Genomic DNA, 13,443 nt, shown 5'->3' with positions numbered 1-13,443 from the left:
AGAATGAAGCTTTCTGTACTTTCCAGTAACAAGCAGCTTCAATTTATGAGTACAGCAACTCCCTGAGTTACTTAAGGGTTGCGTTCCATGGAACTCTACGTGAGTCGAATTTTGTGTAAGTTGGAATTTCCCGAAAGGCTAATGCAGCACTCGCAACTGTGCGGACTGAATTTAATTGAAGCAAAAAAGAAATGTTTTACGAATATGTAAATAGAATTATTTATTTAATTTTTTTATCTTATGTGCAGGAAAAATTTCAAAAGTGTACAAAATTACAAAAGTGGGCAATTACAAAAATTTTACTTTAACATTGTTGAAACTAGTGCGATGCTTCAACCTATTAAACCACCTGTTGCTTGACTGTTGCAAACTTGGCTTGGAGGTTTGCTGTACTTATCCTTAATGACTTCAAAAGTACTGCTTGCTTTTGCTTGAATGGACATTAGACTCAGGGGCACTTGTTTCTGAATCTGATTTTCCATCTTTGATATTGCACCTGAATGCTCTTTCGTGATCACTGTTGATCTTAAATGCAGTGATCCTTTAACATCTTCTTTTATACGCACGCTGTTCTTTAAAATATAGTATTCACTGATGAAGCACCTAATTCCTGTGCAATGTATAACAAACTTTGTCCTGCTTCTTAATCATTTTCATCTTCATTTCGTAGCACTGCCGAACGACTTGCACTTTCCGTTGTTCGCTCTCCCTTCATCATTGTAATAAGTAAATAGGAATGAAGAGAAGATTCTGAAAACTTATTTATGTGTTTTATATGATTGAAGATTTCATGGAAGATGGAAACACATTTAACCTAATAATGTAAAAACCCACACAATTCCAGTTATTGGTATTATCGCAAATGCAATAAGATCAAGTTTATTACCCGTTTATAATAGATTTCACTAACAGAAAACCGAATAAACCGCAAAGTGCAAATTGATTTTATTGTTTTATGGTCATGACCTCCAGAAATGTGCTTTAGAAAAATATCACAAAGACTTTGAAAAATCAATTCTCATAATGGAACATGTGATAACGATGATAGTGTAGTGCACTCTCCAGTTGGAATGCTTAGTCCTTCCTTTCAGCAATAGTCGTGTTTGTAAACATGTTGGCTGCGTGTTTTGTTTTTGCATCCTTTAGTGAAAAGTGATTTTTGTGTTGTGCTTATGATATAAAATTTATACAAAACTAATACAATTTCCATTATAAAATTGGCCTTTTGGAGAGTTAAATAGCTTAGTTATATTGAAAATTTCAACTTCTGAGGTCTTGGAACGAATTACAAAAAAAAAAAAAAAAATCTCTTATTGGGTTTGCATTATAATATCTTCATAATACCTCCATTTATTCCTATGCAAAATACCTTTCCATATATTCCATATATATATATATAAAATTTTATTTTATTTTTTTCAGTTTACCTTACGTAATTCAATTTACCTTACGTAAATTCGAATTTACATAAGTTGAGTATTATGTAAGTCAGGGAGTGCCTGTACCTGCCTCATTAGCATACATTAAATTTGTCACCCTATTCCTGTTTTCCTTGAACCCATGAGACGAGACTTCATCAGAACCAGCTAGTGTAATCTTTGACAAACAACGTTTCTTCTGCATGATAACCTTACTCTGGTGTATATCTTTGTTCAATGTCAGTTGCAAAATTCTGGACATATTCCTTTTCTGCATTATGTTCTGTTAGTTGACTCTCACCTGAAACAACCAACTTATGAATGCTATACCTCCTTGAATCTACTGAGCCAACCATCACTATGCGTACACTCAACCTGCCTGCCTAAGTCACTATACAATTTTCGAGCCTTCTCATAAATAGTATCACCACTGAGAGAGTAGGACATGTGGTCTTGTCAATGATATATGGGAATTTTGTGAGCAGGGGTAAGGAGGTGATTATCCCCTTGTATAAGGCGCTGGTCAGGCCACACCTTGAGTAATGCGTACAGGTCTGGAAGCCTCTTTTTAGCAAGAATGTAGAGTTGCTAGAACGAGTACAGGTGAAGACTGGTGAAGGGAACAAAGCGGTACTCTTATGAAGAAAGGCTTAAGTTCTGAAAATTGCAGTTTCTGGAGACTTGGAACCTGTGAGGCATTCTGATTGAGGTGTATAAGGTCTTGAATGGATGGAGCAGGCTTAATGCTGAGGGAATTCTTCCTCTTGCTCAGATTACAAGCCTGAGGAGGCATAGATTCAAACTGAGGAAAAACAGTTGTAGAAAAGATGTGCAGAAGTTTTCCTTTAGCAAGCGGGAAGTTGACTGCTGGAAAAACTTCCATCTGTAGTTGTGGAAGTTGATAGTTTAAATAAATTCAAGGGAGAACTAGACAAACATTTAGAATGAATGGATCAGTGAAATGGAAATGGTTTTTTTTTTTTTTTTTTTTTTTTTTTGGTTGATGCTATATAAGCTTGCTTTCTTGCATAATGTACCTCTACTAATGCTATTGCTACTTCATAATGCTACCCGGCTGTCAAAATTTTCTCGGGAGAACACTGCACAGACAATGATCCTCCTCAGTGTCCACGCTGCTCAGTGGCGTCTCCGTAGCCAGGTGGGCAGGAGCAGTAGTGCGTAGCACACTGTTCTTGATTAGACTGGGGTTCGAGCCCGTGAACACCAAATACGGAGGATGCGGAAAGGTCAGGGAATGACCACCACATATCCCCAGAGCAATATGGCCTTAGTTGCTAATGCTCCTAAAAACCAGCTGATTAGTACATCTAACAGTCAAATATATTCTTATTGACTCCTCAATATCACCAGGACAGAAGATCAGTCCTGCTTTCTCTGACTAAACTGCAAGGACCAATATCAATAGAGCATATTATTGGCGATTAGGCAAACATTAATGAACTTTTCTGTTTTCCGAAAAAAAATTGTAATATATCATCGACTCTGAATAGGTTTCTAAAATGAAATTGAAGTGTCATTAATTCGGAATTATTTTTAACATGCGGATGGGCCCACTATAGCCAGTGTTTTTTTTTTTTTTTTTTGCCTTATGTTACGTAAGCTCATATGGTTGCTTTCTTGCATCACATGACTATATTACTATTACTACTGAAACCAGCCTTAGAGAATATAACCAAGCAGCAGTTTAAGCTAGCTCTGCTATACTCTTACTCCTTAAATGCAGTTACTGCCATTCAGTCTGTTATTTCTCCCCAACATCCCGTACTGAAACAGAGTTCATCTTGTTGATATCATTATGAAACAGTCAAACAGATGGTCACCTTTTGCTGGATCCCTGGTCATGTCAGCATCTCAGGTAATGAATGTGCGGATCATGCTGCTAAACATCCTGACACTGGATCATTCTGCCATCTGATAACTCCATACACTGATTTTAAATTCACTATTAAGGCAGCATGTAGGATTTAATGATATGAACTGTGGCAAACTCAAGTGAATAAACTATTTCAGATTAAAAAGGAACCTCTGCTGTGGATTTCTTGTTTCAGGAAAAAAAAGGCAAGAAGTCATTTTGACAAGACTACGAATCGGTCATTCTTATATAACTCACCTATTTTGCTTATGGGAAAACCCTCCTCAATGTTTTTACTTTCAATCCCAATTAACTATCAAACATATCCTCATAGAATGCTCTCAATATTCAAGTAACCGAAAATCCAGTTTTTGCCCTCTATTCAACTTTCAGGAACCTTTAACTTGCCACAAATACTTGGCAATAATGCAAATCTTGAAGCACTGTTTCAGTACTTGATAAGCATAAATATATATAATTGCCTCTGATAACATAATATTAAAGACTCAGTCATATAGCGAACAGGTATAATATGTCCCTTGTGCCAAAAAATCTTCAAAAAGAACAACAACATCTCTTCATTGGCCTTACGCTCTTTCTGTCGCTTGATCGATCGGCCAAACAGTGGGAATGTAAACTACCACTATGGATCTCTCCGACATGGGCGGCTGATTTAACAAGTACCCCAAGGCTTTTTGACTCATTATCTTGATGCTGTTGAGTATGTTGATGGATACTTTTCTCATGATTTCAACAATCTTGGACTCTGGTTGCACATTCATGATTCTTATGATCTGTAGCTGCAATTTGCTGATCCCTCAGTTTGTCTTGTTCACATACTCAGCAACAACCATAGAGCAAGAGTATTCCTTTATAACGAATTGGATGTCAGTGTTTGATTCAAAAATGATGCAGATGAATGGATTGAATGAATCTTGCCACTTCTCACTCAGTAGACATTGAGAAATACCTTGGGCCGATTTATGCCAACTCCGAGAAAACCCAAGTAATAGTCATTGGAGTTTATATCATTTGCGCTGAAGAAGGCATCATTGTTAGTGGAATTGTTAACCTTTAGATTTTGCCACATCTTGTTGTGAGCGTTGTATTTTACTTTGTGTTCGTCTGTCTTAGGCATTAGCACTAATATAGTGGTCGAACGACAAGGCATGAATGGTGCTTCAAGTCGACACATCTGTTGTTTATCTATCGTTATTTTCTTGTAACATGGGAATGCATGTTTGTGAGTTTGAAGCTTGGTGCTCCCCGAAGCCTCTCTTGCGAAGACAGACACTAACTTGTCGATCATTGAGATGGCATCTTATTTGTTCTCACCCAAAGGGTCTTTGGGGGCATTATTTAGTCATAGCAGAATGTGTACATGTGGACTACCACAAAGTCGAAATTCTGTGAGCTTGTAAAAGTTGACCACTTAAAATTGACCAGGTGGGCTATAACTTTTTGTCTGCGATATGTTCATAATTACTTCCACAATCTTCTTGAAGTAAATTCCACAAGTTACAGCTTCTTCGTTCACTTGTTCACGTATACATGACCTTATGTAGAGTACAAATCAGAAAATTTATTTATTTTAGTGGCATGATCAATTGCAGAATGTAAAACGTTGGTTAGGAGGTGGGGTGAGGGGGTGGTCTCACTAGCTGCCATCTTTTAGGACTGCTAAGTTGGGAATGTTGCCAGCATTCACATTGGCCTTCAGGTAGCCCAAGAGCCATAAGTTACAAGCACGAGATTGGGGAAGCCAGGTGGAAATAAATGGATGATTACTCTTTTACTGATAGAATGCTGCCTCAGTAGATCTTGTAAAGATATCGAGAAACTAGAAGAACCCAGTGTAACCTACACCATCAGCATCATATGACTCAGAAAATGGGTTAACTTGTCGCAGCATTTCGTTAAATATTGTATTGCTTTGACCATACATCCTTGGTTTGATTGTTTTTAAAGCCATTTTGTTGTTGCTTCAGCAGAATTGAAAATATAAAGTTGTTCATATCCTGGCTTATTTGCCTGGTTTGGATGTAGCAGTGAGACCAAATGGTAAATCTGGCCGTACATTTTAAAATAGTTGGACCATTTCCAAGAGGAGATTACATCACCCCCTCGAAATGGTCCAAGCAACACTATTAAATTACACAGAGATACCAAAGTACTATATTTGAGAAAAAATCAGGCGAAACATCAAATGATTGCACATGCAGAGGTGCTGTCATCATTTCAACAGCTGGTAGATACACTTTTCGAAGGCCCAGACCATTATTTTTCAACATTTTGTTTATATCTGCAAGAGCAGAGAGAGGGCCAGTTTCTTCAGAATAACGTCTTATGAAAATCTTTACTCATGCCCTGTTTATGTCTTTCCCATAGTTCAGGTACATCTCTGGTTCTCCAAATCCACATATCATTGCAAACAGTAACATAGTGTATGTGCCTTGATTGCCTCAGAAAGTGTGTCATGCCATATTTTGTCTCCTTTCAAAAGTCCATGTTTTCTACAAGCTAGCTGAAATGTTTCACAGAGTTGTTCATTGACTGTTCGCAAATGCTCAAAACTTGTAACTCCTGTAAGAAGCAAGTGTAGATAGTAGCGCTTGCTGTCTTAAACACTTACAACAGGCATATGTCCAATAACACCACCTCCACTTCTTTGTATACATTTCTATTTTCCGGATTTTTTGCCAAATATGTTGTACTTTGGTATCTCTGCATAATTTAATAGTATTGCTTGCACATCTGTTCTGTTTAATTCAAACCATGCCTCAAGCATGGTCTTTGTACACATTTCCCGCTGCAAGACCTCCTCTTCTCTGCCCTTTCCCTCTTGGAAGATAACTCACTGTTGATGAAGTAGGTGCACTGCCAATCGTATAATGGAGTGTGACTTCTCCGACATTGGAAACTCAATCAAACGCCATATTGCTTCAGGTGCACTAACGTGTACCGTCCATCCAAAATAGTTTGAATCTCATCAAACACTAAACTGCCATCGGTACCTTCCCTCTGTAATCGTACAGATGCCGCATCACGACCTTTATAAACGTATTTATAGAGGCACTTTACACTCTTCACGGAGTCACACACTTCCACATTAATGTGGGCATTGAATTTCTTTGACAACTGTAGATTTTAAGGTATAATCCATCTATTTTGTCCACATCATACTTCCTACTTTTAGCGGCAGGTCCTTCTCTTCTCTTATATATATTGGATGGCCGTTAACATTCTCTTCTGTTGTATTTATGAACTCTTTCAGAAATCCCTTACTGCATACACCTTCTTTCATGCACGGAGATTGTGCATTGCATATGCCGCAGGTTTTATATATATAGATGTGAAACGTTTTATATATATAGATGTGAAGGTGCTCCAGCATTCATAAAAAAACTAATTTCTATGAATCCTCATTATTGTCATTTTGAAATGTGCATCAGAACCATTTTGACCAAAGTGGTTCTGAAACACATTATTATGGCAGTAACTGAATAAATTACAAGTCAGTAGGATGATTTTCTTCAAAAAAGAATGAGCTAATAATGAAGATAGCTGTTAATTCCATTATATGAACTTAAGGCCATCATATTTGGCCTTAAGGGGCCATAAACCTAAAATCTTATATTAGGTAGCAATAGAAGGCTAGATCTGTTTATTGCATACAAAATGTCATGAAGTTTACCTGCAGGCAAGTAAGTCATCAGAATAAAATGATGGTTTGATGCAGTTATTGGCTGAATTGGATAACTACTCTGTTTAGCAATAGGGTAAACAAAATCATTTAAAGAGATTTCCTGCAAAGCTATATGATTTAAATCCTGCAGTTTTTTTTTTTTTTTTTTTTTAAGGTCCCCATCTCCTGAAAGGTCTCTTCTGTGTCGAACTCCATCCCCACTAAAAATTAGAAAGCAAATGTTAGTAGAGTTTTTTGGTTTCACACCAGCATCTTTTGCTCCTTGTGGAGCTTCGCATAGGATGAATAGTAAAACCTTTAGTGCATATTCCATACTGTCGTATAAGGGATATCCAGCTTTCTTGCTGCTGCAAATGGTTCTGGATTCTGTTGTTGATACCACTACATCATTTTCTGTGAATATTTTCATGACTGAAGTAGCAATATCCTCATCCTGCTCTTCTTTGAGAGGTTTGTATCCACCTCTTCTTGACTTGGTCCATCCCTTCCATTTCCTTGAACCATTCATTCATTTTTCTGACACCACATGGCATCATTTGTGTTGTTGGTGCTTGCAGTGCCTGTAATTCCAAATTGCTGCTATTGCATAGTTTTATGAATTTCTGTTAAGCAGAATTCTGGTAATATAGATTCACAGTCAGTGCAATCTTTGGTATGATGAGGTAAATACACCATACTTTCCCCATAAATTTAACCACATAAGTAGTGTAACGGCATTGTTTGATTTTATCTCATATTGTGGCTACCTTCACAACGAGATACCAGTTATCTCACTACTTCGAATAAATAACGCTTCTGTAGTAGAGGAGACTACTATTATTTATTGTCAGTGGGCACCATCACCCAGACGTGTTTCGGAGCTTGTTGGCTCACTCATCACTGGGTGGGAAGGTACCCTGATAATGCAAACATGCCATCACGGTTGCGAAGTTAATTCCACAATATGAGAGATGCCAAATGGTGAAGATAATGATAATATTTTGAAGGCTAAATGCACACGGCATAATATGTTATGGGTGAAATAAACTATATAATATTGGTGTAAATACACCATAGTTTTCCCATAAATTTAACCACATAAGTAGTGACGATAGTGAAATTATAGTAGTCTTATAATACCGTGACAAACTGACTAAAAAAATTGAATGGCAAATGCCTAAAAAACGGTACTCACCTTGTATAAATCTGCAATAAATTTATTGGTAAATGGTGGCTGAATTTAGTTTGGAAGAAGCATTAAAAAGAACTAAGGCAGAGAATGGGGTAAAAATATTTTTAACAAATTTTAAAATGAGCGCAAGGAAGTAGAAGTGCAGATCTCCAATCCTTGGTTGTCATAAAAAGGTTGAAGGACGCGAATGAAAGAATGAAATAAAAGAGAAGACCGGTGGTGCCAACAGCGTTGTGAGAGACTTTCGTTAAATGAACCGTCATCAGTTGGCAAATGGAAGAGAAGTGAGCGCGTGCTGTATTTAAAGTTGGTCTATACTCTCGTGATGCTTCACGAGAGTATAGACCAACGAGCATCACGAGAGTATAGACCAACTTTAAAAACAACATGCGCTCACTTCTCTTCTATTTGCCAACTGATGACGGTTCATTTAACGAAAGTCTCTTGCAACGACTGTTGGCACCACCGGTCTTCTCTTTTATTTCATTCTTTCATTCGCGTCCTTCAACCTTTTTATGACAACCAAGGATTGGAGATCTGCACTTCTACTTCCTTGCGCTCATTTTAAAATTTGTTTAAAAATATTTTTGCTCCATTCTCTGCCTTAGTTCTTTTTAATGCTTCTTCCAAACTAAATTCAGCCACCATTTACCACTAAATTTATTGCAGATTTATACAAGGTGAGTACCGTTTTTTAGGCATTTGCCATTCAATTTTTTTAGCCACATAAGTAGTGTAACGGCATCGTTTGATTTTATCTCATATTGTGGCTACATTCACAACGAGATACCAGGTATTGCACAACTTTGAATAAACAATGCTTCTCTAGTAGAGGAGACTACTGTTATTTATTCTCAGTGGGCACCGCAAACCAGACTCGTTTCAGAGTTTGTTGGCTCACTCATTGGTGGGCGAGTATTATCCGGGTACCTGCATCGCTCGTATTGTGGAATTAACTTCACAACCATGATGACATGTCTGCATTATCTGGGTACCTGGCTGCCCACTGATGAGTGAGCCAACAAGCTCCAAAACGCATCAGGGTGGTGGTGCCCACTGATAATAAATTACAGTAGTTTCCTCTACTAGAGAAGCATTATTTATTCGAAGTAATGCAATACCAGGTATTTCGTGAAGGTAGACACAATATGAGATAAAATCAAACGATGCCGTTACACTACTTATGTAGTTAAATTTATGGGTAAACTATGGTGTATTTACACTAATATTATGTAGTTAATTTCACCCATAACATTGCCTTACCCACCCACTGATGAAAGGCCAACAAGCCTTGAAATGGTCACTAGGGGGATCCTGATATTCACACGGTTTCCGAGAATAGGTAACAACAGTCTTCTCTACTGGAAAAGTGTTGTCTATTCGAGGAATTTATTAGTTTTTGAGTGGTGTGAGTTGAAGGAGTTACTGTCCCTTTCATTCTTCTACACCATTTCTTTTCTTCTTCCACTCCTACTATAACTTTCCCTCTACCTTTTGCTTTTCTAATTCTAATAGGGACATGTGGATAGTGGAGTTATTATCCCACACATATAAAAACAAGCTCCGAAACATGTCTGGGTGGTGGTGGAGAAAATCAAACGATGCCTTTACACTACTCATGTAGTTAAATTTATGGGTAAATTATGGTGTATTTACACCGATATTATATAAAAAGATTTTGTCATGAGGCATTCCTCATGACTTTTTTTTTTTTTTAAAACATCCGTATTTGGTAAATCACACTGATGGAATAATAATAATTTATTAAAATATATAAATAACCACATCTTTTTTTTTTAAGTAAATGCATGTTATATTTGTTCTAGCGGAAAGAAAAATGGGAAAAGATCACAGTCAAAAGAGAAAATAAACTATATTCCACAGGATCATGAACATGGTTTATTACCATCTCCAATTCACGTGGGGAGATATTTACGTGAAAGACGGTCAGACTTTCAACTTTCCTATGATATTTGGTGGTTGTACAAACATAAGCAGGTAAAGTGAATGTCCAGTTTGATAATTTATTGTATATAAAGTATATTATAAAGTTTTTGTGTACTGACTTTAATGAAAGGGATCTACATTTACTTATTTTATATAACATTCTCTACATATCCATTTTCATTAATTAGTGATAAGTGGTGAAAAGGTGACCTTGTCGCCCATTAATTTTCAAAATTCATTTTCATTTGGTAAGTTTTATTAAAAACATAGTTAAGTTTAGAGCAAAAGCCTCAATCTGTGAAAGCCATAATAAATAATTGTACATCAGGCATAGCCTCTTATTCTACTTAGTTGTGAGCAAACTGGGTTTGCTCACATAGTTGTACTACTCCCCCCACCACAAAAAAAAAAAAAAAGAACTGCTCCACTGGAGACATGTATTTTAATGTGTTACTACCTAGACCCAGATTTTGATTATTATTAGAATTTCATTGATAGAAGATTGGTTTTCATTGCAAAGTAAATATACATCAAGAAATACCTGACATGTACAATGATTTTTTTATAGCTTCTCTAGCTTGAGCTTTTTGCCACGTACCTAACTATCTATATCCATTACTACGCCATGTGTCACATTACACAGTGATGGATTGAGTCCTTTTCACTGTAGCTGGGAAGCTACATTGATAAGGATGAAATTGCCAGCCAAACTTTCACATCTTTAACCCAGATATTTATAGAAGAGGTTAAATACTTATTCATCACCCTCATATAAACTAGTTTGCAATAAAGGCATATTTTGTGATTAAATATTTTTCATCTACATTCACACAAGAATAAATTTTTAGGCAGGGGATAGTAGAAGTATACCAAGTTATAACAAAGGGCTAAATCATTCCGTGATAGCTGAAAGGAAAGTGGAAGAGAAAATTGTTGAAGCTAAGAGTAAATAAGCATTTTGGAATCCACCCAGTTATATGAAAAGAAGCAGCAAAAGAGATAAGCAAACCCTTTGGCCATAATTATGGGCACCAAATATGGAGGATGCGTTAAGGTCAGGGAATGACCACTGCATATCCCCGGAGAATATGGCCTTAGTTGCTAATGCTCCTAAAAACCAAATAATAACAACAACAACAACATAATTATGGGAACATTCTTGCTATGGATAAAGGGATGGTTTAGTGGAAGAAGACAGCGTGGTTATCAGTGGGCATTGCTCATCTTGGACTGTTTGTAATAAAGGAGTTCCTTAGGCTTCAGTGCTTGAACACCTTGTTGTTTTGAGTAGTTCTTAATAATACTAATGATTACATACCATACTGGTGAAATATGTTTAATGTCTAGGTTTCAGTGATATAAAGGTTGGTAAGGTGATTATTGACTGCAATGTAACAAGACAGAAAAGTGGGACAGAATAGCTGAGCGAAGTGGTAGTTGAGATTTAAGATTGATAAATGCAAGGTACTGCAAATGGGCAGCAATAATCTCAGAATAATATACCATTTGGGTGATACCAATTGGTATGTTATTCTGTTACTCAAAGTAGTAGAGAACGTAAAAGCATTTTACAGTGTGATATGAAATGCAGTGCGGATATGCTGCTTGGAGAGATTATGGGGTTCTTTCAGTGATATGCAGTGAATTTTCCAGATACTGGTGTGTTTACATTGTTATATAAGCAATGGTTTGGCCACATCTTTAGTACCGTGAACAGGAAATCTCATTTTAGGAAAGATGTGTGGATCTGTTGGAATTCTGTATAGAACAACAAGATTAGTCAAAGGCCCAAAATGGTATTGATACCAAGAAAGAATTTAGTTCTTGTAGTGCTTGGAAACTAGGCACCTGCAATGAGATTTGATTGAACTGTTTAAGAATTAAATAGATTAGTTGAGCTAAATGCTATTGGCATCCTTATGCCTTTTCAAACCTAACATACAAGAGAATAAATTTAAAATGCAAATGGCAGTTGTAAGATAGATATGTAATAATTTTATTTCAGGTAGAAAGTAACTGATTGATGAAACTTCTGCTGTTGTAGATGAGATTAGTTTAAATAAATTTAGAGAAGGGTTAGACAAATTGTTTAACTTAAGAAGGTGTACAGCTTCTGGGTGTGTGTGTGCATGCGCGTGTGTGCTAATATAAGCTTGCTTTGTTGTACAGCCAGTCCTCGTATAACACGTGTTTACACTACACGAATTCGATCATACACGATTTATAAATAGGGGAACAATATCGTATATAACACGAACTGAATTCGCTTATGCACAATTCGCCTTTGTGTTTACAAGAAATAGCATTCGAACGCGGAATCACCCCAACTGAACGCAACACGATAGGAATGAAGAGAGGATTTTGAAAATGTATTTGTTTTTTCATATCAGTGAAGGCGAAACACATTTCACCATAATAAGGTAAAATGTAACCCACACAATTCCAGCTATCGGTATTATCGCAAATGCCATTAGATCAAGTTTACTACCAGTTTATAACAGATTCCACTAGCAGAAACACAATTGGAAGTTGTTTTTATTGTTTTATGGTAGTAACCCCCAGAAATGTGCTTTAGTAAAATGTGAGGTGTTAATAGTGTCTCTGCCTTTACAGTGTTGTTTATTCAGTTGCTACACGTGCCCAGCTTTGTTTATGTGTATGAAGCGTGCCTCCTCATTTTGTAATTGTGCTTTATTCCCTAAAAATGAGTAAAATACTTAAAAGGTGTGAAAAGGAAGTGTTCTGGTGAAGACACTACAGATTCAGAGAGAAAGAGAAAAGCAATATCGATAAACAGAGGCAGACTGAGTCAAAAATTCTTACCCGGGAAAATTTGTAGTGGCCTCTTACTATGGTTTATGGCCAAAATCACACTGGCCTCTGGCCTACCGGAGTTTCCCCTGTAAGGCTTATGGCCAGTCCACCTCTGTCGATAGAGAAAAAAATATGAAATGGTGAAACGCTTTGAGCGAAATGATAGACCATGTGATATTGCACGTGCTACAGGCCTAAATGAGGCAATGCCGAGAATTAGAAAGAGTGTAGAGAAAATAAATAAAAACAACTTTCATAGCAGGAACAACTCAAAATGTAATTAGAATCCATTAGATCAAGACACAAAAAATTGGAAGAGATGGAACGGCTGTCATCTGTTTGGATAGAAAATCAAACAAAAAACAAGTTTGCTTACGATAGAAGCAAAAGCATTAGCAATATTTTATTACGTAATAGTCGTAATAAAATACGTAAGTATTTTATTACGATTATTTATTGTGTTTGATAATGTTTTGGTTGGAAATGTGTGTTCAATCTTGGGTTGTTGGCACCT

The 13,443-nt window shown here is 36.7% G+C and overlaps 1 protein-coding gene across 7 annotated transcripts in view; it reads left to right on the top strand.

Annotated features, from left to right (window-relative positions):
* The window catches only part of ash1 (histone-lysine N-methyltransferase ash1), a 1,128,611-nt gene that overhangs the window by 251,634 nt on the left and 863,534 nt on the right, over positions 1 to 13,443 (top strand). For all 7 annotated transcript variants that reach the window (XM_090378882.1, XM_090378880.1, XM_090378881.1 and 4 more), the window contains one exon: positions 9,995 to 10,166. In XM_090378882.1, the coding sequence (XP_090235008.1) occupies positions 9,995 to 10,166 (172 nt within the window). The remainder of the gene's footprint in view (positions 1 to 9,994; positions 10,167 to 13,443) is intronic.

The sequence above is a fragment of the Mastigoproctus giganteus genome, chromosome 8 (assembly GCF_048544385.1).
Source record: "Mastigoproctus giganteus isolate SK-2022 chromosome 8, ASM4854438v1, whole genome shotgun sequence".
Classification (NCBI taxonomy): Eukaryota; Metazoa; Arthropoda; class Arachnida; order Uropygi; family Thelyphonidae; genus Mastigoproctus; species Mastigoproctus giganteus.
The sequence above is the reverse complement of the archived record's forward strand: the minus strand, read 5'-3'. Positions and strand labels throughout refer to the sequence as shown.